This window comes from Ahaetulla prasina, chromosome 3, assembly GCF_028640845.1.
Source record: "Ahaetulla prasina isolate Xishuangbanna chromosome 3, ASM2864084v1, whole genome shotgun sequence".
Lineage (NCBI taxonomy): Eukaryota > Metazoa > Chordata > Lepidosauria > Squamata > Colubridae > Ahaetulla > Ahaetulla prasina.
This window is the reverse complement of record NC_080541.1, coordinates 219005150-219026042: the sequence shown is the minus strand read 5'-3', so window position 1 is coordinate 219026042 and position 20893 is coordinate 219005150. Positions and strand designations below refer to the sequence as shown.

Genomic DNA, 20893 nt, shown 5'->3' with positions numbered 1-20893 from the left:
AGGTACAACATTGGATTACTGTAATGCTCTCTACATGGGGCTCCCCTTGAAGTGCACTCGGAGGCTTCAGTTAGTCCAGAATGCAGCTGCGCGGGTTATAGAGGGAGCTACACGTAGCTCCCATGTAACACCGCTCCTGCGCAGACTGCACTGGCTGCCTGTGGCCTTCCGGGTGCACTTTAAGGTGCTGGTTATGACCTTTAAATCGCTCCATGGCTTAGGACCTGGGTACTTACGGGACCGCCTGCTGTTACCACACGCCTCCCACCGACCCGTACGCTCCCATAGAGAGGGACTTCTCAGGGTGCCGTCCGCCAAACAATGTCGGCTGGCGGCCCCCAGGGGAAGGGCCTTCTCTGTGGGGGCTCCCACACTCTGGAACGAGCTTCCCCCGGGTTTACGCCAAATACCTGACCTTCGGACATTTCGTCGCGAACTCAAGACTCATCTTTTTATCCGCGCGGGGCTGGCTTAAACTGGGATTTTAATGTTGAATTTTATTAATTTTAAACGGGGTTTTTTAATATGGTAAATTTTAATTACTGGGCTAATTTAAATAAGTTTTTTAAATCGTATTTTAAACTTGTATATTGTATTGTCGGTTTTATTATGCCTGTACACCGCCCTGAGTCCTTCGGGAGAAGGGCGGTATAAAAATCAAATAAAATAAATAAATAAATAAATAAATAAACATTTAAGCCAGGGCTCTCCAACCTTGGCAACTTGAAGACTTGTGGACTTCAGTTCCCAGAATTCCTCAGCCAGCTTGCTGGCTGAGGAATTCTGGTAGTTGAAGTCCACAAGTCTTCAAGTTGAATTCTGGGAGTTGAAGTCCACAAGTCTTCAAGTTGCCAAGGTTGGAGACCCCTGCTTTAAGCTACTACAGGCAGTTTTTGATTTGTAGCCGTTCATTTTGACTTGTAGCCGTTCACTTAAACAACAGCATTGGGTTTTTTCCACACTTACGACCCGCACGGCATCTACATAGTCATACGATCAAAATTCAGACCCTTGGCAACTGACTCATATTTTTGCAATGTTCCAGGATAGTGGGACCCTCTTTTTGTGCGACTTTTGGACAAGCAAAGTCAATGGGGGAGAGCCTGATTCACTTAATGACCTTTTTACTAACTTCAACAGCTGCAGGGATTCACTGAAAGGTCATTAAATGGGACAAAAGTCACTTACCAAGTCAGCAACAGAAATTGTGGACTCTTGCGGTTGTAAGTCGAGGACTACCTGTATTAAAGATTAATAATGATTATTTACAAGGGACTCGGTGGCTTAGTGGGTAAGATGCTGAGCTTGTCGATCGAAAGGTCGGCAGTTCAGCAGTTCGAATCCCTAGTGCTGCGTAACAGGGTGAGCTCCCATTACTTGGACCAGCTTCTGCCAACCTAGCAGTTCGAAAGCATGTAAAAATGCAAGTAGAAAAAATAGGGACTACCTTTGGTGGGAAGGTAACAGCGTTCTGTGTGCTTTTGGAGTTGAGTCAGGCTGGCCACATGACCATGGAGACGTCTTCGGACAGCACTGGCTCTTTGGCTTTGAAACAGAGATGAGCACCGCCCCCTAGAGTCAGGAATGACTAGTACGTATGTGCGAGGGGAACCTTTACCTTTACCTAACGATTACTTAAGATTAAGCTTATTTAAGATCTCATTTTTAATCTTCAAGCGGGGGGATGGACTTAAGTAAGATCGCCATATTGCAATTGTAAGCATCTTAAAGAATACTGCAACCCACAAACAAACAACCTGTTTTCTAGAAGTTGCACTTTTTAAGGTTCTACCCAAGTAGCAAAGTAGTAACATGAGGACTAGAAGAATGTATAATCAGCAGTTTATCCAATTGACCTCAATGCCTTTATAGATTGCATAGCAACCTAGGTCCACCCTCCTGGCTTAGATTTTTGCTTTCTTGAAAGTAATTCCTCTTGGAGTATTTTGGCTACTCACTTTCAGGTGAAGAATTCATTTCCAAGCTCTCTTTAGCAGGGACAACCTCTTTCTTTGCCTTCAAAAGGTGATCCCGTCTTACTGTCATAAGGTACTTTACTTACACAAAAGCTACTGATTAGCAAAGAAGGGCCTCTCCATGGAAGGATTTAGATCAGGGGTCTCCAAACCTGGCAACTTGAAGACTTGTGGACTTCAACTCCCAGAATTTCTCAGCCAGCTTTGCTTTGCTGGCTGAGGGACTCTGGGAGTTGAAGTCCACAAGTCTTAAAGGGACCAAGGTTGGAGACCCCTGTTTTAAAGTCTCCAGCCCCCTAATTATTTGGTATAGTTTTTTCCTGCCTGAAAGAGGGCTGGACTAGAAGACCTCCAAGGTCCCTTCCAACTATCTTATTGTGTTAAAAGCCAGTAAGTTAGACCTCATTAATATATATATAGAATATTCAGAAAGTCCATGTTGTAAGCTAGGCTGGGAAGATTTCAAAAAATGGTAATTTTTCATGTTGGAAGTGTGGGATCTCCCTGAGAAGACGACCAGGAACTGACTTATCATAGAGAAGATTACCTTTTAAACAAGTAACGTCCAGCCAAGACATCCATCCTTTTATTGCCCTGGTCTCCATAAAGCAGGGGGGTCTCTAATCTTGGTAACTTTCAAGACTTGTGGACTTCCATAAAGAAAGGATGAGATGCAGATGTCAGGAGTGTATCGCGAGAAAATTATCCCGTGGGGGACACTTTGCCAACCAACCAATTCCTTTAGGTTTCTGAAAGCTTACCCTTCTAAACTTTTAAGATCTCATGAGCTCCTTTCTAATCCGCTTTCCAGGTCTACGTATTTATTTTTATTTTATTTATTTATTTGTCACAACAGTATATATATAAGCATAAGCATGAAATAACTATATCATATATAAGCATAAATATAATCATAAGTATGTGATAACTATATGAAATTGGATACAATCAAAAGGGAACATTAGGACAGGAACGGTAGGTGCTCTTATGCACGCCCCTTACAGACCTCTTTTTTTTAAAAATTTGAATTTATATCCCGCCCTACTTAACACACTGTGTTAAGCAATAATCTTCATCCATTTCTATATTATATACAAAGTCAACTTTATTGTCCCCAACAATCTGAGTCCTCATTTTACCTACCTTATAAAGGATGGAAGGCTGAGTCAACCTTAGGAATGGGGTGAAGTCAATAGTAGATAGTTTTTGGTTAAAGCTTTGGGGATTTTGGGAAGAGACCACAGAGTCAGGTAGTGTATTCCAAGCATTAACAACTCTGTTACTGAAGTCATATTTTCTGCAATCAAGTTTGGAGCGGATCGCATTAAGCTTAAATCTATTGTGTGCTCATGTATTGTTGCAATTGAAGCTGAAGTAGTCTTCAACAGGAAGGACGTTGTAACAGATGATTCTGTGAGTTAAACTCAGGTCATGTCGTAGAGCAAGGATCTCCAAGAAGCTAAGTAGGTTGAGGGGTCGAACTGCGATCTTGATTTTTTTTTCTTTCTTTCTTTTTTCCCTTTTTCAGGTGCTTGAAAACTCCTTCGATTGTAACCAGCTCCAGAAGTTTTAAGCCAAACGTTTTGTATTATTCCTCTTCCGGTCCTTTCCATCCCAGTTGCTCACTTGCCTTGACGGAGTGATCCCCGCGACCCCTACCGCTGCTGCTTTTTGACCAAGTGAACTGCGTTGTGAAGGATATAAAATGTATCAGAGCTTGGCCCTTGCTCCAAATCCTGGCCAGTCAGCCTATCCCCATGATGCCAGCAATTTCCTGCATACCCCAACAAGCCCGGCTGTTTACGTCCCCACCAGTCGCGTTTCCTCTGTGCTCCAGGGCCTCCCTTACCACCTCCAAAGCTGTGATCCCACCCACCAAGGCCATCCTCTGGGCAGCCACCCCGGATGGGGTCAACCGGCCACTGCTGAGGCGACTCACTTCAACACTAGCAGCCCTCACCCACCTTCCAGTTTCTCCTACACCCACAGCCCACCCGGGGGCAGCACGGCCGGTCGAGACGGAGGCTACCAAAGCCCGCTGTTGCTGGGCGCCGGAGGCCGGGATCAGTATGGGAACACTCTGATGCGTTCAGTCAATGGATCCTACTCCAGCCCGTATCCTGGCGCTTATGTGAACCCAGCGGAGATGACGCCATCTTGGCCTGCCAACCATTTTGAGAGCGGCGTCTTCCACAGCCTCCAGACGCGACAAGGGGTCTTGCCGGGCCGGAGATCGTTCGGTATGTGGCATTTATTGATGTATTGATTGAACCCGCCTTTATTTTTATTTTTTTACAAAGAGGTCAAAGCAGGGAATATAGTCGACACACCTTCCTCCTATTTTCAGGCCTAAGGTGAGACTAGAATTCACAGTCACCTGGTGATTGGCCTAAAAGTCACCCGGCTGCTTTCATGCCTAAGGTGAGACTAGAATTCACAGTCACCTTGTGATTGGCCTAAAAGTCACCCGGCTGCTTTCATGCCTAAGGTGAGACTAGAATTCACAGTCACCTTGTGATTGGCCTAAAAGTCATCCGGCTGCTTTCATGCCTAAGGTGAGGCTAGAATTCACAGTCACCTGGTGTTTGGCCCAAATCACCCAGCTGGCTTTCATGGTTAAGATGGGACTCAAACTCATGATCTTCTGCTTTCTAGCCTGGTGGTGTGTTAACTACTAGACCAGTAGACCAGAGCAACCTGCAGCTCTGGAGCCACTTGTGGCTTTTTCATCCCTCTGCTGTGGCTCCCTGTTGCTGGTCGACACCACAATTGATAGGGCTTTTGGTTAGGACAGGTAGAGGAAAAAGAACGCCTTGGTAGGAGGAGACTCTATGGTGGGGCAACCGGACTTCCGGTCAGCAGAGGAAAAAGGACGCCGTGCTAGGAGGTGACTATGATGGCGGAACCGGACTTCCGGTCGGCTCCAGAATTGAACGGAGGCTTCTGGTTAGGACCTTTGTGGCTAAGGTGTTTAAGGTTGCCGACCCCTGCACTAGACCAAACTGGCGCTCCTATCCCCAATTGTAGCAATGCCAGTCTTGTAAATGATTTGCCACCGGTGATTTAGGCCTAAAGACTGGTGTGACGTAAAGGTTTCATGTCCTCACTTCCGGTAGCCTTTTTTTGTAAAATGCAGAGCTTGGGAACAGTCACCAAAAAAAAAAAAAGGCAGAGAAGTTTGATTCATGCATGCCATAGTCAGGATTCACGGGGGTGGGTGGGCAGTGAGGAGGGTAAATGAAATTCAACCAAGAGCTGAAAATGTTGGATAAGTAATTCTGTGCTGAGAAAAGGGAAGATTTCATTTAGGAGCAACATCTGTGTTGCATGTGGAAATCCACATTGGGGTAAGATTATCATGATTTTCCTAAAGGTTTCCTTGAAAAAACAAGAAAGCTTGTGGAAACAACTGGGTACCACTGCATTGCTCTTATAGAGAACAAATCTATTGATGGCTAAGTGATGTAGGGTCTCCTGCTGTTGTTTGAGCACGGGGTTGGATTGAAAGACCTCCAAGATATCTTCCAACTTCCTTTTGATTGAATTCCTTGTTACTGGAGTCAAGGGTTTATTTTTTTTTTTATTCAAAAAGTTTTTATTAGTCAAAAAAGGTTTATACAAATACATATCAGGTATGGTAAATTTTCATTTTTCTTATCTAAAATAAGAATTTTACTCAAATTTTTTAACACATACAACAGCCATAAGGCAAGCAGGTGACACGAAGTAGCTAAGTTTGCAAATTTTAAATACGTAATAAAGAAGAGTCAAGAATAAACAGAATATCGTACAAAAGAGAATAAGGAAAACCAACACAATCCCAAATATCTTTATCACTTCCTAGTTTTGGATCTCAGAACTCTGGGTTCAGCCTGACCCAACTCCAGGGCCGCAACAGCGGCAGCCGCTTCAGCCCCATGATCTATAACCTCCCCTTCTTCAATTCCTGGGTCATCTGATTCCAGGAAGGCTTTGTGTTCCTCCACATAGGCCGTAGCCTCCGCAATTGTACTGATTTTTTCGTAATGCCCTCCCGGAAAATCATCAATCCTCTGGCATCAGCCATCTGAAGCCCACTCCTTCTGGTACAATTTGCTTGACAAAAATAATATTTCTTTCTTTTTCACGTACCTGTCTGGGAATCTGCCTCAGAATGGCTATCTCCTGCCCCTGTAAATCAGTGCCCCACTCCTATGTTTTCTAAGAATTTCATCTCTCGCCTCTTCTCACAAATTTGACATGAACCTCTCTGGGAACTGCATGCGTGCATATTGCTAATTAACTCTATAAACTCGATCCACATCCCAATTCATGAAATCAACACCTCTCCCAAGAAATTCTCCCAACAATTTAGTCACAACATCTCTCAAGTCTTCTTGGTCCACTTCTTCCAAATTTTGAAACCTAAGGAAATAAGACATTTTATCCATCTGTAGTCCAAGCACAGCATTGCCTGTCGTCTCCTCTCTTTTCTGCACTGCCCGTGATCTCACCCTCCAAACCTTCCACTTTCTGCTTGTTTTCTGCTGAAACTTGTTGAGTATCCTTTAAATCCTTTTGGATAGTCACAATTTCTGCTCTTATTTCATCCAATTTCTTGTCCATATTAGATAACTTTTCCAAAATTCTCTCCATCTCTCCAGCAGTTGGTCTCTGACCTTTGCCATTAAGGAAAAAAATACAAAATCCTCAGGCAGGCACAGTATCCTTGTAATTTCCTCCGGATCCACCAGGGGGCACTCACAGGAGCAACGAGTCCAGAGTACAGTTAGTCAACCAGGAAGCCGAAGGGAAGTGATGTCATCAAAATTCTCATAGTGAAGGCGGAAGCTGGACGCCACCACTGTTCCCCAGAAGGAGGGGGGGCCTCAAACCTTCCCTCCTAAATTTCTCCATCACCTCTTCTCTCCAGAGCTCCACAAAACCGGTAATCTTCTTATTTTAAGTTCTCCTCTCTCCAGAATAACTCGTGCTCCTTCCAACCGCAGGGGAGAGAAAACCCCCCCGCACTCCGGAGCACTCCACTCACGTTTACCGATATTCCCTTCCCTTCTCCTCCTCAATTCTTCTCCGTGCCCTGTTCACCACCAGGCTGCTGCAGTTATAGATCCAATGCCCCGGTGTCACTGGGCACAGCGGCCCAGGCGACGACCAAAATAATGGCCGCGGCCTGTGGCCTCCGAACCCCGCCGAGCCTAGGACGCGCCAGCATCGGTCCCCACAGTCCTGTATGTCGGCTGGGAGACCCCTGGCGAGCCGTCCGTGCGGCAGGTGTCCTTTTCGGAACACCTGGCCCCTGAGGGCCTCGGCGGCGGCCGGATTCGGGCGCTGGAGGCAGGAGAAGCCTTCCAGACGTCCGTTGCCGCTGGATACCGGAAGTCGTCTCCGAGTCAAGGGTTTATTGATTACTTGCCAAAAGCATTTGGATGAGAGGGTTTTGACATTTGATTTATACTATGGAGTCTTCTCAGGCACTTAAGTTAATTTAACAAAGGTGTATTTCCCAGTTTTGTGCTTTATTCAGTAATGGTGTCAAATCTGTGTGAACCAGTGGCATTACAAGGGGATGAGTTATAACATGTTAGTTAGAAGGTGGGGAGTCTAGTTACTTTGATAAAATGGGCTTCCAATACATTTAATAAATCATTATAGTTGCCAGAACCTTATGTTCTAGGAAAGGGGTCTGCAAACTTTGCTCTTTTAAGACTTGTGGACTTCAACTCCCAGAGTTCCCCAGCCAGCAAAGTTGGCTAAGGAACTCTGCGAGTTGAAGTCCACAAGTCTTAAAAGAGCAAAGTTTGTAGACCCCTGTTCTAGGATCTTTTACCAAATGCTGCTTGAAGAATTAAAAAAATAATAATTTCTATAACAATGAGCAACTAGAAACTGTAAAGAACAGTTCTGGTGTGTTCTAACATGATTGGTGGGATGGAGTTTTAGCAGTTAAATTCTGTTATTCTTAATGTGAAAGTCACTATACAATAATGACTGAATGACCTTGAATGTTAACAAAACATTTGCCTTAAAAAAAGAGCTTAGGTGGAAAAAGATACTTGCAAGTCTCATTTGTAGATTGTGCTAAGCAGTGAGATGTTTAGCAGACAAGCATGACTTGAGTCCACACAAACACACAACATTATTTAGCAAACGTGGGAATCTGGTTGTCCATATATCTCCCCTTATTTCTCACTGCTTAAGTATGGATCAGTTACGTTTGATTCTATGTCCGTTAGGTTTTTTTTTTTCTGATTTTTTTTCTAAATGACTTGAGTGTCCCAGAGGTGTTTTTTCCAAAAGACAACTGGAAGTTTTTGTGTTTCTTTTTCCTCTTTGAAAGAGTTTTGCTTCTCATCCAAGAAGCTTCTCCAGTTTGGTGGAGACCCTTCTCAAATCCAGCAAGAACCTCCTTAAATATCCGTGGAGATTCTCAAATCATCCAGGTTATGGTTGTCCCAAAGGTGCTTTTGAAAAACGCAACTGGCCTCTCTTGGTTGTTGTTTTTTCCCCACTTTGGCAATGTTTCGCTTTTCATCCAAGAAGCAGAACTGAGGAAGCTTCTTGGATGAGAAGCCAAACATTTTCAGAGAAAACAACAAGAAAGTTCAGTTGCCTTTTGTAAAGAAGAAGAAAAGGCACTTTTGTGATAACTGACTTGAATGATTGAGAATCTTCATAGACATTTCCATGTAGTATATTTCTCTGCATTACAGGTATGGGAGTAGGTTAGTATCTTTTCAAGGACTTACAAAGAGATTTTACAAAGTAACACACCCCAAGTTTCTTATTTTTCATCAACATATTTAAATGTACAGTCTCTTACCCATCATTAATCATTATTCATTCATCTTATCTTTTTACTTTCATTTGTTAATTGTTCAGGCTTGCTCTTTTACCATTTCCTCTCCTTTATTTTACCACAACCTTTCCTCTCCCCTTCTCGTCCTCCTTCTATCTCTTTCTACTTTCCTCATTCCTCCTCTCCCTTCCCTTTTATATGTCCTCTCCTCTTTCCCCACTTCTCTCTTCTTTCCTCCCTTTCTAACCCTCTCTCCCACTCTTCTTTCCCCTTCCTTTTTCCTCTCTTCTTTCCTTCTCTTTCCTTACCTACCTACTTCCCCTCCTTCCCTCTCTCTACTTCTCTCTCCTTTTTCACTCTCTTGTTGTTTCCATTTTCAATTCAGACTAAGATGGCATTTGAGCAGCCCCAAATTTCTATTTACATACATCTTCATTTCAAATTCTTTTCTGCTTTATAATTATATCTCTTTTTATCATTCCTGTACATTATTAAGCAATCCGGCAACACACCCCAATTTAACAGAAGTCACAGCTTACTATGATGGTATGGCCAAAGATAGACACAAAAAGCTAAAAGGTTTTAAGTGTGGGATGGAAACTTCTTCACACAGAGTCATTACAGGAAAGTAGTTTTGATGAGCTCTTAATGGTGAATTCCAAAGGAAGACCAAGTACCCATTAATTAGTTTCTATAGGAAATGCCCTTGGCGAGGCTGAGAAATGTAGAATGGTGAACTGTATTTGCAGGGTTTTAAAGAAGGATCTAAGTTTTGTCTCATTAGTTCCCGGATCATGTCAGGCAGATGCTGAAAAATAAAACTGGTGCCACCCAGCTAGAATTGAACCTAACATGCATTGACTTGAACGTGCCTGACCTGTTGCCAAGTGTACTTTGGAGTTTGTGACTTTGAGATTTGACCTGGGCATGGTGTGTGCACACATCAGCACGCATACCTCATCAGCATAATATGCCTCTGGATCTCCCCGCACCTTCCCCTCATTGCAGGGCCTGTCAAAAAAAAAAAAAAAAAGCCAGCCCAAGTGGGGAAATAAGTTCTTTAGATAACATTCAGACCAGCCAAATGTAGGCCTTGGGGAAAGGTTTCACTCCTGAGAAGTTAAAGAATAACAAAGAGTTGGAAGGGACCTTGGAGGTCTGCTAGTCTAACCACCTGCTCAGGCAGGAAACCCTATGCCATTCCAGACAAATGGTTGTCCAATCTCTTTAAAAACTTCCAGTGTTGGAGCATCCACAGCTTTTGGAGGCAAGTTCTTCCACTGATTAATTGTTCTAACTTCCAGGAAATTTCTCTTTAATTCTAAGTTGCTTCTCTCCTTGATTAGTTTCCATCTGTTGTTTCTTGTCCTGTTTTCAAGTGCTTTGGAGAATAGCTTGACTCCCTCTTCTTTGTGGCAGCTCCTGAGATATTGGAAGATTGATATCATGTTACTCCTAGTCCGTCTTTTTATTAAACTAGACATATCCAAATAGAACTTAATTCCCTTTCCGTCCCTCTTCTTTCTTTCATTTGCCATCAAAGGACTAGCACCTTACTCTAAGGCAGTGTTTTTTTCAACCTTGAAGATGTGTGGACTTCAACTCCCAGAATTCCCCAACCAGTCATGCTGGCTGGGGAATTCTGAGAGTTGGAAATCCAGAAACACTTCTCTAAGCTTGTAAATCTTCCCACCAAGTGTTAATTTTTCATCCTTTGGCTATAAGATAAGGGCGACTAGTTCAACTTCAATTCCTTTGGAAAAAATGGAAATAATTTCAACCCATAGGAAAATTCATGGGAGAGAAAGCTGAATGAAGAGGCAAAGAGTAGGACTTAAATGGAAGAGTAGGACTTAAACTCCTATTCTGATGTCAGTGTTGGAGCATTTTTTTTAAAGCTTGTACATTGAAAATGCTTCTTCCAAAGGTTTGGATATCTTGATGGTTCTCAATTTTAGTTGAAGCCAAATTTGTTTTTTGTTTTTTTAAAAAAAATATGAAAATACAAAAGCCTGTATAGTTGGGGAAGGACTATGGCTTGTTGAGGGCTGTGCATTTAAAGAACTGTGTGTTTGTGTGTGTGAGAAGCAAAATTAAAACGGGTACAGGAAAAAATAACTTATAAGGGCCGAGCCCTTGTAAGTTTCCTCCTTCTGCCAGCCTATTCTTAGCCTTATATTTATTCCAAATAAAATTCCCTAGACTTTTTTCCCCATTGAACGGAGCAGGGAAACTGGTGGCAATACTGCCGGAGAGGGGTGGTGGTGGATTTAGCCGTTTCGGTATTACTTTTCTCCGTTTTTTTAAACTTACAAAAGTTTAAAACAGCGACCGTGGCTGGAGAAGGAGCTATGAGAGTTTTCCTTTCAACCCCTTAAACTTCGCCGACTATCTGTCTTTATGCTGACTTCAGGAGTGACGTGGTTGGCGTTTCAACGAAGGGAAGCAGATTTATAGCCGCTCGCGGTTTTTTTTTAAAAAAGTAATTTATAGAGGGAGAAAATGACTTTTCGAAGCCAACCAAAGTTCCTAAATCACTTACAGGAAAATCTCGTGGACTATCTTCCGCACCTCCACCACCGCCCTCGTCCCCCCCCCCCCCACAAGCCTTGCCCTCCGTGGCATCCATCCGCTTGCGAGCCTGAAAAATCCACACAAACACGGGAAGGCGCTTGGGCTTTCGGTTCACACGACCGGAGAAAGCACGCAAGGAGTTTTCTCCGATGAGGAACCTCCGAAACGGGCAGGAGGGGGGGGGGCTAATAAAAGGAAGGCTTTAAGTTAATTTGGGTGTGTGTGTGTGTGAAGCCCACCCCTTTGATGCGGCTCGTCGTGCGTGGTTTGTTGATTTGTTGTTGTTTGGTTTTGCAAGCCCCCTTTTGAAGAGTTTCGAGGTCACAGTTTTGTCGGGTTTTGTTGGCGTCTGGGGCACCTCTGATTTTCCGCCTTATTCGTGCCTCTTCGCTGCCTTGTTCTCTTTTTTTTTTAATCCGAAACGCGCCGTCGAATTCAAGACCGTTCCCCCACAATTTTGCCATTTGCCCGTTTGAAGGAGGAGAAAAAGAAAGAGAAAAAGAGAAAAAAAAAATATTTTATTTCGTAGACTTTTTTTCCCCCTCAGTGTTGGAAGTCCTGTTTGACGCAGGGGAGTTTTCAAAAACGTGGAGATTTCGGGGTCCCTATTTCAAATCTTAAAAAACCGTTTTTTAAAAAACGATTTAATATTTCCCCCCGGGTGGTGTTTTTTTTCCCCTCTTCAATTTTTTTAAAGCTTGTACATTGAAAATGCTTCTTCCAAAGGTTTGGATATCTTGATGGTTCTCAATTTTAGTTGAAGCCAAATTTGTTTTTTGTTTTTTTAAAAAAAATATGAAAATACAAAAGCCTGTATAGTTGGGGAAGGACTATGGCTTGTTGAGGGCTGTGCATTTAAAGAACTGTGTGTTTGTGTGTGTGAGAAGCAAAATTAAAACGGGTACAGGAAAAAATAACTTATAAGGGCCGAGCCCTTGTAAGTTTCCTCCTTCTGCCAGCCTATTCTTAGCCTTATATTTATTCCAAATAAAATTCCCTAGACTTTTTTCCCCATTGAACGGAGCAGGGAAACTGGTGGCAATACTGCCGGAGAGGGGTGGTGGTGGATTTAGCCGTTTCGGTATTACTTTTCTCCGTTTTTTTAAACTTACAAAAGTTTAAAACAGCGACCGTGGCTGGAGAAGGAGCTATGAGAGTTTTCCTTTCAACCCCTTAAACTTCGCCGACTATCTGTCTTTATGCTGACTTCAGGAGTGACGTGGTTGGCGTTTCAACGAAGGGAAGCAGATTTATAGCCGCTCGCGGTTTTTTTTTAAAAAAGTAATTTATAGAGGGAGAAAATGACTTTTCGAAGCCAACCAAAGTTCCTAAATCACTTACAGGAAAATCTCGTGGACTATCTTCCGCACCTCCACCACCGCCCTCGTCCCCCCCCCCCCCCACAAGCCTTGCCCTCCGTGGCATCCATCCGCTTGCGAGCCTGAAAAATCCACACAAACACGGGAAGGCGCTTGGGCTTTCGGTTCACACGACCGGAGAAAGCACGCAAGGAGTTTTCTCCGATGAGGAACCTCCGAAACGGGCAGGAGGGGGGGGGGCTAATAAAAGGAAGGCTTTAAGTTAATTTGGGTGTGTGTGTGTGTGAAGCCCACCCCTTTGATGCGGCTCGTCGTGCGTGGTTTGTTGATTTGTTGTTGTTTGGTTTTGCAAGCCCCCTTTTGAAGAGTTTCGAGGTCACAGTTTTGTCGGGTTTTGTTGGCGTCTGGGGCACCTCTGATTTTCCGCCTTATTCGTGCCTCTTCGCTGCCTTGTTCTCTTTTTTTTTTAATCCGAAACGCGCCGTCGAATTCAAGACCGTTCCCCCACAATTTTGCCATTTGCCCGTTTGAAGGAGGAGAAAAAGAAAGAGAAAAAGAGAAAAAAAAAATATTTTATTTCGTAGACTTTTTTTCCCCCTCAGTGTTGGAAGTCCTGTTTGACGCAGGGGAGTTTTCAAAAACGTGGAGATTTCGGGGTCCCTATTTCAAATCTTAAAAAACCGTTTTTTAAAAAACGATTTAATATTTCCCCCCGGGTGGTGTTTTTTTTCCCCTCTTCAATTTTTTTTAAAAGCTCCGAAACAAGAAAATTTTTCGAAAATATTGTTTTTGGTGTTGTTTCGTTTTTTGTTTGTTTGTTTTACTTTCTTCCCTGTCTGCGGGATTGGTTCGGAATCCGGATTTGCGATGCCTCTTTTCGCTTAAATCGAACGAAATAAAAAAAAAATTGCATTAAGGTTCTGTCTTAAATAACACGGGCGTCTTAATAACGATTGTGTAGAACAGTGCAATTGGCAAAGAATTTGCAGTCTGATGCCCAGGGAATTGGAAGCTGAAATCTCAAATTCCCTTAAATGGAAATTAATTCTATGAAAAATGCATCAGGTTATTTTTTCCCACCCACTCCCACTCTTAATTCTTCAAACGAAATCTATATACTCTTTGGTGGGAGTTTTTATTAGCCCAAGTGTAGCCCACCTTCCTTTAACGATTTTTGTGGCATACTAATGAAGTTACATCTTTACAGGATAAAAATAGTGTTTATTTTCTTTTACTTTACTTTATTTTATTCAAATGTGCAAAAAAACAATTTATGTGTCATGAATCCCCCCATTATATATATCATTTATTTCCAGTTTTCAGCCAAAATCAAATATTGCATATTTGGAAGTGTTGTATTGCAGTATGCTAAAAATTTACACGATTACTTCCACCAGTGTTTTAATCTATGCCTTAAAATGAAAATCCAAAATGAAAATGACATTGAATTTAACAAGCCTCTTTTTTAAAAAAAATTTAAATAATTTAAAATAAAGATAATAGTTTTCTCTAAAATTACATTCCTTGAATTGGGTGGTTTAAATAGCTTTAACTATGAAGTGTATCACTTAAAAGCTGCACAATAATTATCTTGTAACCCTGCATATTCTTTTTTCTGATGAGTGCATAATTGGTTTCTTTCATATATATTCTTTTGCTATTTTTTTTTTCAAATCTTCCAACATTATTTAGCTGGATTCAGGACATTTAAATGAGAAAAAACAGTTTCAAAGTTTAGGGTTGGAGCAGATTTAGATGTAAACAGCCAATAGAGTTGAGATAAGAAGAAATAATTTCATTAAGAAGAAAAGCATCCAGATAAACAGCTGGTGAATAATGGGCATGCTTGAATTACACTAGATACAAGATAATAATGAATTGTGTGAATAGTGAACTAATTCTTTCTCCTCTTCCTTATTCAAAGTTTACCTTTGAGCAAATATTAGCTTCTCTCTTTAGAAGCTAAGCAGGATCAGCCCTGGTTAGTACTTGGATGGGTGACAACATAGACTGTAGACTGTGAAATTGAAGGAGAAGGGTGATCTCAAAGGACAATGACAAAACAATTTCTATCCCTTGGCTAAGAAAATAACAGGATTATATCCGTGTAAACTTGAGTGGAGGCCCTTTTTACTTCTAGCTAGACTGAGAGGAGGTCAAGATTTAGTTTGGATTTATTTGGGTTGGTTGGGTTTTTTTCCTCCCTAGACATTTTTATGTATTTTGTCTTCTGTGGTACCATCTTCAGCAGATGTTCTTAACTGTAAAGATAAAAACCTTTGGGATTACCGTGCAAAATGTTTAATCAAAGGCGTGATTACCAAGGCCTGGAAGGAAACTGTTTTATGTGTAGGATGATGTTAAATAACTTCTATTAACTTCTATTATAGTTAAAATGCTTCTCTTTATGGCTTGAACCAGGCTGAAAGAAGATTAAATCTTCTGGCATTCGCAGGGCGTTGGCAGAATTAAGATCCAGGTAGTCCTCGAGTTATGACCACAATCGACCCCCAGGTTCTGCTAAGCGAGATAGTTTTTCAGTGAGTTTAGCCCCATTTCACGCCCTTTCTTGCCACCGTTGTTAAGTGAATCGCTGCAGTTCCTAGTAACATGATTGCTGAGTGAATCTTGTGGCTTTGCTTGTCAGAACATCACAAAAGGGAATCACATGATCTCGGGACACTGCAACCGTCATAAAAATGAGTCTGTCGCCAAATTTTGATCGCGTGACTATGGAGATGCTGCAATGGTGCGAAATATGGCGAAAAGTCAACTTTTTTTCAGTGCTGTGGTTGCTTCACATGTTCACTAAACAGTTGTAATTCGAGGACTGTCTGTCCAGGGGTGGGTTTCACTTATCTTTACTACCAGTTTGCAATGGGAGCGCATGCACACGTGCAGAAGTTTCTGCACATGTGCAGATCGTCAGTGATGATGTCGGGGTGGGTGGGCGGAGCCTCCCACCACCATTACTACCGGTTCACAAGAACCGGACTGAACCGGGAGCAACCCACCACTGTATCTGTCTTTACTGTTCAAGATCTGGTCAATTCTTCTTCCAATGTTTTCTACCTTTATGGCAGGGGTCTCCAACCTTGGCCACTTTAAGACTTGTGGACTTCAACTCCCAGAATTCCGCAGCCAGCTTTGCTGGCTGAGGAACTCTGAGAGTTGAAGTCCACAAGTCTTAAAGTGGCCAAGGTTGGTGACTCCTGCTTTAAGGCACACTATCCAGAATAACAATAGCAATAAAAATATTTTAGGCAAAAGAGAAAAAAAAAATCAATGAAATAAGTTTCCAGATTTGCTCTGCTCGGAATAATTATTGGATGACAAATCAAGAGAATTTTGGGTTTGTTTTGTTTTTTCAATATCTTGGCGTCTTGTCTTTAAATCCGACTTCTTTTTCCCCCCCAGCATCAGCTGGAAGTGAATGGCAATTATTCACTTTCTCAGTTTAAGCAGAATCAAGGGTCACATGAAAACGAACCATTTTAATTAAAATTAATCTAACCTCTCTCCTGGGTTAAATTGACTCAATAACCTTCGGGTCATAGCAAGGATGTTGTTTTAACCAGGGGGAAAAAAAAATTGATGCTAGTTAATAGTTTAGACAGAAAAGAAGCCACTGTTAAAGATGCGGTCTCCTAGATAAAATATAACCTGGATGGTGAAACTCGGAATGGAAGGAATCCTATTGAAAAAAAACATCCATAGTGGTAGTCTTCAACTTACGATGGCAATTTAGCCCAAAAGTCCTGTTGCTAAGCGAGGCAGTTGTTAAAAGTGAATTTTGTCCCATTTTAGGACCTTTCTTATCTCAGTTGTTAAGTGAATCACTTTGATTGTCAGGAGGTTGCAAAAGGGGATCACATGACCCTGGGACACTGCGGCCGTCGTAAATAGGAGCCAGTTGCTGAGCGTCTGAATTTTTTTAAAAAACTAATTTTTATTGTTATTTCTGATCATGTGACCATGGGGATGCTGCAATGGTAAGCGTGAAAAAATTGTCACAAGTCACTTTTTTTTAGTGCCGTTGTAACTTTGAACGGTTATTAAATGAAAGATTGTAAATCGAGGATTATATATTTATACGCGTTTTACTCACAATATACCGAACAGAGCGGGGAAATGTAGCTTGGTGAACAATAGGGACATTTATTTCCAAACATAATTGATCTAGAACCAAGAAATTTCCTGACAGAATAATTAAGCAGTGGAACGACTTGTCTCCTGAAGCTGTGGGTGCTCCAACACTGGAAGTTTTAAAGAAAAGATTGGGCCACCATTTGCCTTAAATGGTACAGGGTTTCCTGCCTAAACCGGGGGTTGGACTAGAAGATCTCCAAGGTTCCTTCCAACTCTGTTCTATTCTATTCTATTCTATTCTATTCTATTCTATTCTATTCTATTCTATTCTATTCTATTCTATTCTATTCTATTCTCTACTATATTCTCTACTCTATTCTATTCCTTGTTCTGTTCTGTTCCTTAATCTAGTCTAGTCTAGTCTAGTCTAGTCTAGTCTAGTCTAGTCTAGTCTAGTCTAGTCTAGTCTAGTCTAGTCTAGTCTAGTCTAGTCTAGTCCTTGCTCTCTTCTGTTCTGTTCTATTCCTTGTTCTGTTCTATTCCTTGTTCTGTTCTATTCCTTAGTCTAGTCTAGTCTAGTCTAGTCTAGTCTAGTCTAGTCTAGTCTAGTCTAGTCTAGTCTAGTCCTTGCTCTCTTTTGTTCTGTTCTATTCCTTAGTCTAGTCTAATCTAGTCTAGTCTAGTCTAGTCTGCTGCTCCCTCTTCCCCTTCCCCCCTCCCTCCCTCCCTCTTTCTTTCTTTCTTTCTTTCTTTCTTTCTTTCTTTCTTTCTTTCTTTCTTCCTTCCTTCCTTCCTTCCTTCCTTCCTTCCTTCACCTAAGTTAAAGCTGTGAACAGACCTAATATTCCTCCTATCTTCCCCACAACAACCACCCTGTGAGGTGACTAGGGCTGAGAGAGAGAGAGAGAGGGACTGACCCAAAAGTCACCCGGTCAACTTTTATGTTGAAAACAGGATTAGAACTCAAGTCCTCCTGGTGATTGGTCCAAACCCACCCCCACCCCCACCCCAAGCCGGCTTTCATGCCTAAGGCAGTGCTATAACTCATAGCCTCCTGGCTTCTGCCTTGGTGTCTTAAAACGCTAGAACAAACTGGCATTCCTTATGATAGGTCAGTAATTGAAATTGAGCAGAATGCCTTGGATTTTCTGCCCCCTCCTCAATCTACAACATTTACAGGGCAAGCCGGGGTCAAATGGAGTATTCAGGGCCAGCACTTAACCCCTTCCAACAGAAATCATCCTTCACTAAACTCTAAAAATGGCACAAGGCTTGTGTTTTCCTTGGCACAAAGCTGTTTTGCAAAAAAACATGTTGCTGCTGTCGGGGGTGGCAGTGATGGATTGGTTTTCCAAAAGTTCCTGCTTCTCTTCCATCTGCTCCCCTTTTGGGTTGCCACCACCTTCCTGGTGTTGCTGTAGGGCTCGTCCTTGGTATAACCTTGGGTTTATTTGGCAGGACACGTAGTAGAAGAAATTGCCTTCTGTGTTCCACAAATACACAGCCACAAAGTCCCGTGTGCAACAACAGCAGCTTTTTCCGATTTTAAGAGTAGGATTCAACCCTGACAGAATTACGACCCCCCCTCCCCTTATACCATCTTTTCATCGTTCAGAATAACAGAGCTGGAGGCCTTCTAGTCCAGGGGTCTCCAACCTTGGTCCCTTTAAGACTTGTGGACTTCAACTCCCAGAGTTCCTCAGCCAGCAAAGCTGGCTGAGGGACTCTGGGAGTTGAAGTCCACAAGTCTTAAAGGGACCAAGGTTGGAGACCCCTGTTCTAGTCCAACCCCCTGTTCAGGCAGGAAACCCCCCATACCATTTCAGGCAAATCTCTTCTTAAAAACCTCCAGTGATGGAGCACCCATAACTTCTCCAGGTGAGCTGTTCCACTGGTTAATTGTTCTCACTGTCAGGACATTTCTCCTTAATTCCAGGTTGCTTCTCTCCTTGATTAGTTTCCACCCATTGCTTCTTGTTCTGCCTTCAGGTGCTTTGGAGAGTAAGTTGATCCCCTCTTCTTTGTGGCAGCCCCTTAAATATTGGGAACACTGCTATCTTCCTTCCTTTGCCCTTGCCTGTACCACATTGTACCATACAAAACTGTGGTGTCACAGAATACAGTCAAAATTTCTGGGCCGCTTACATGTTGCCCCTTATCTGGATTTTCCGGGAGATTTGAAGTTTTGATTCAAGAAAATCCATAAAGGTAATCCTCGACTTACGACCAGAATTGAGCCCAAAATATTCTGTTGTTAAGTGAGACATTTGCCATTGTAACTTCACTAAACGGTCACTAAATGAATGGTTGTAAGTCGAGAACTCCCTGTACACGTTTGGAATTGATTTGAGAAAAGGGCTCTCATGCGTGTGAATAAATAAGCCCACCGGGATTTGAAGTAAAGCTTTCTGAAACAATTTGGAAAAACTGGTTGGAAAATCTGAGTTTTGGCAGCTTAAATCACTCTGGAATTAATTATTTGAACCCATGACTTGCTTAGGCCCAACCAGACTTTCCTGGGAGGTAAATTTTCTCAGCTTTTGATCAGAACGGAGCTACAAGGCTTCTCTGGGCTGTTCTGTCTTCATTCCCATCAGGGCTGTGAGGAGTTGAGCTATAGCCCACAGCTTTGATGACAAATTGACAGCTTCCACTTGCTATTTGGGGGAAGGTTTTCGTGGAATAATGACATTAAGATGTCTCATGCCCTCTCAGGCCACCTGGAAGCACGTGATGGTCATCCCTGCTTCGGTTGTTGGCCCAACTCTGTTAATCCTGGGACATCCATCCATTTCTCTTCTCTCAATTCCAAATGAATTTTCTGGATGAATCAACATGGCGTTGATTCAAACCCTTGCCTAGAGCAGTGATGGCTAACCATTTTGCCGTCCTGTGCCAAAAGCGGGAGGTCGCGTGTGTGGGGGGGGGTTGGTGCACATGCGTGCCCACACCCATAATTCAATGCCCCCCGGCGCTCCCCCCGACTGCGTGCGTGCGACGGCGAAAAGGTTACCGGTGGGCATGGTAGGTCTATTTTTCACCCTCCTCAGGCTCCAGAGGCTTTCTTGGAGCCTGGGGAGGGGCAAAAATGGTCCCCCACCGGAGGCCCTCTATAGGCCAGAAATGGCTTGTTTCCCAACTTCCGGTGGGTCCGGAAGGCCCGATAATCAGCTGGCCGCCTGTGCACTGGAGCTAAGCTAGGGCAACGCTCGCGTGCCTACAGATATGGCTCCATGTGCCACCTGTGGCACGCATGCCATAGGTTCGCCATCATGGGCCTACAGCATATTCTAGTAGAGAATAAGGATGACTAGACTAGAATAGAGCTGGAAGGGATCTTGGAGATCTTCTAGTGCAACTCCCTGCTCAAACAGGAGATACCCATTTCAGTCAAGTGGCTGTCAAATCCCCTCTTAAAAACCTCCAGTGATGAAGCACCCACACCTTCTGGAGGCAAGTTGTTCCACTGGTTAATTGTCCTCACTGTCAAGGAAATTTCTCCTTAGTTCCAGGTTGCTTCTCTCCTTGATCAGTTTCCACCCATTGTTTCTTGCCTTGCCTTCTGGTGCTTTGGAAAGTAAGTTGGCCCCACTGTCCCAAAGGTGCTTTTTTCAAGAGGCAGTTGGACTTTCTGGGGGATTTCTTTTTTCTTTGAAGACGTTTTGCTTCTCATCCAAGAAGCTTCTTCAGCTCATGGATGAGAAGCTTCTTCAAGCTTTTTGGATGAGAAGCAAAATGTCTTCGAAGAAAAAGAAAAAAAACCCAGAAAGTCCAAGTGCCTCTTGGAAAAAAGCACCTTTGGGACAACCAGGACCTTGATAACTGAGAATCTCCATAGACAAGTTGAACCTCTCTTCTTTGTCCTTGCCTTTAAGTCAGGATTTGGTAGAGGTATAAAGCTGTAAAGTGGATAGAGAAAGGTGACTTCTCACCCTTCTCCATTCTACACACACACACACATGTTAACAGAGAGAGAGAATGAGAACGAGAGAATGAGAGAGAGAGAAAGAGAGAAAGAGAGAATGAGAGAGAGCGAATGAGAGAGAGAGAGAGACTGAAAGAGAGAGAAAGAGAGAAAGAGAGAGAAAGCGAATGAGAGAGGGAGAATGAGAGAGAGAGGGAGAATGAGAATGAGAGAG

General features: G+C 42.9%; 1 protein-coding gene across 1 annotated transcript in view; it reads left to right on the top strand.

Annotated features, from left to right (window-relative positions):
* Positions 1-3681: 3681 nt before the first annotated feature.
* The window catches only part of GATA5 (GATA binding protein 5), a 49737-nt gene continuing 32525 nt past the window's right edge, over positions 3682-20893 (top strand). The window contains exons 1-2 of the mRNA XM_058176712.1: positions 3682-4191; positions 19265-19277. Of these exons, the coding sequence (XP_058032695.1) occupies positions 3682-4191; positions 19265-19277 (523 nt within the window). The remainder of the gene's footprint in view (positions 4192-19264; positions 19278-20893) is intronic.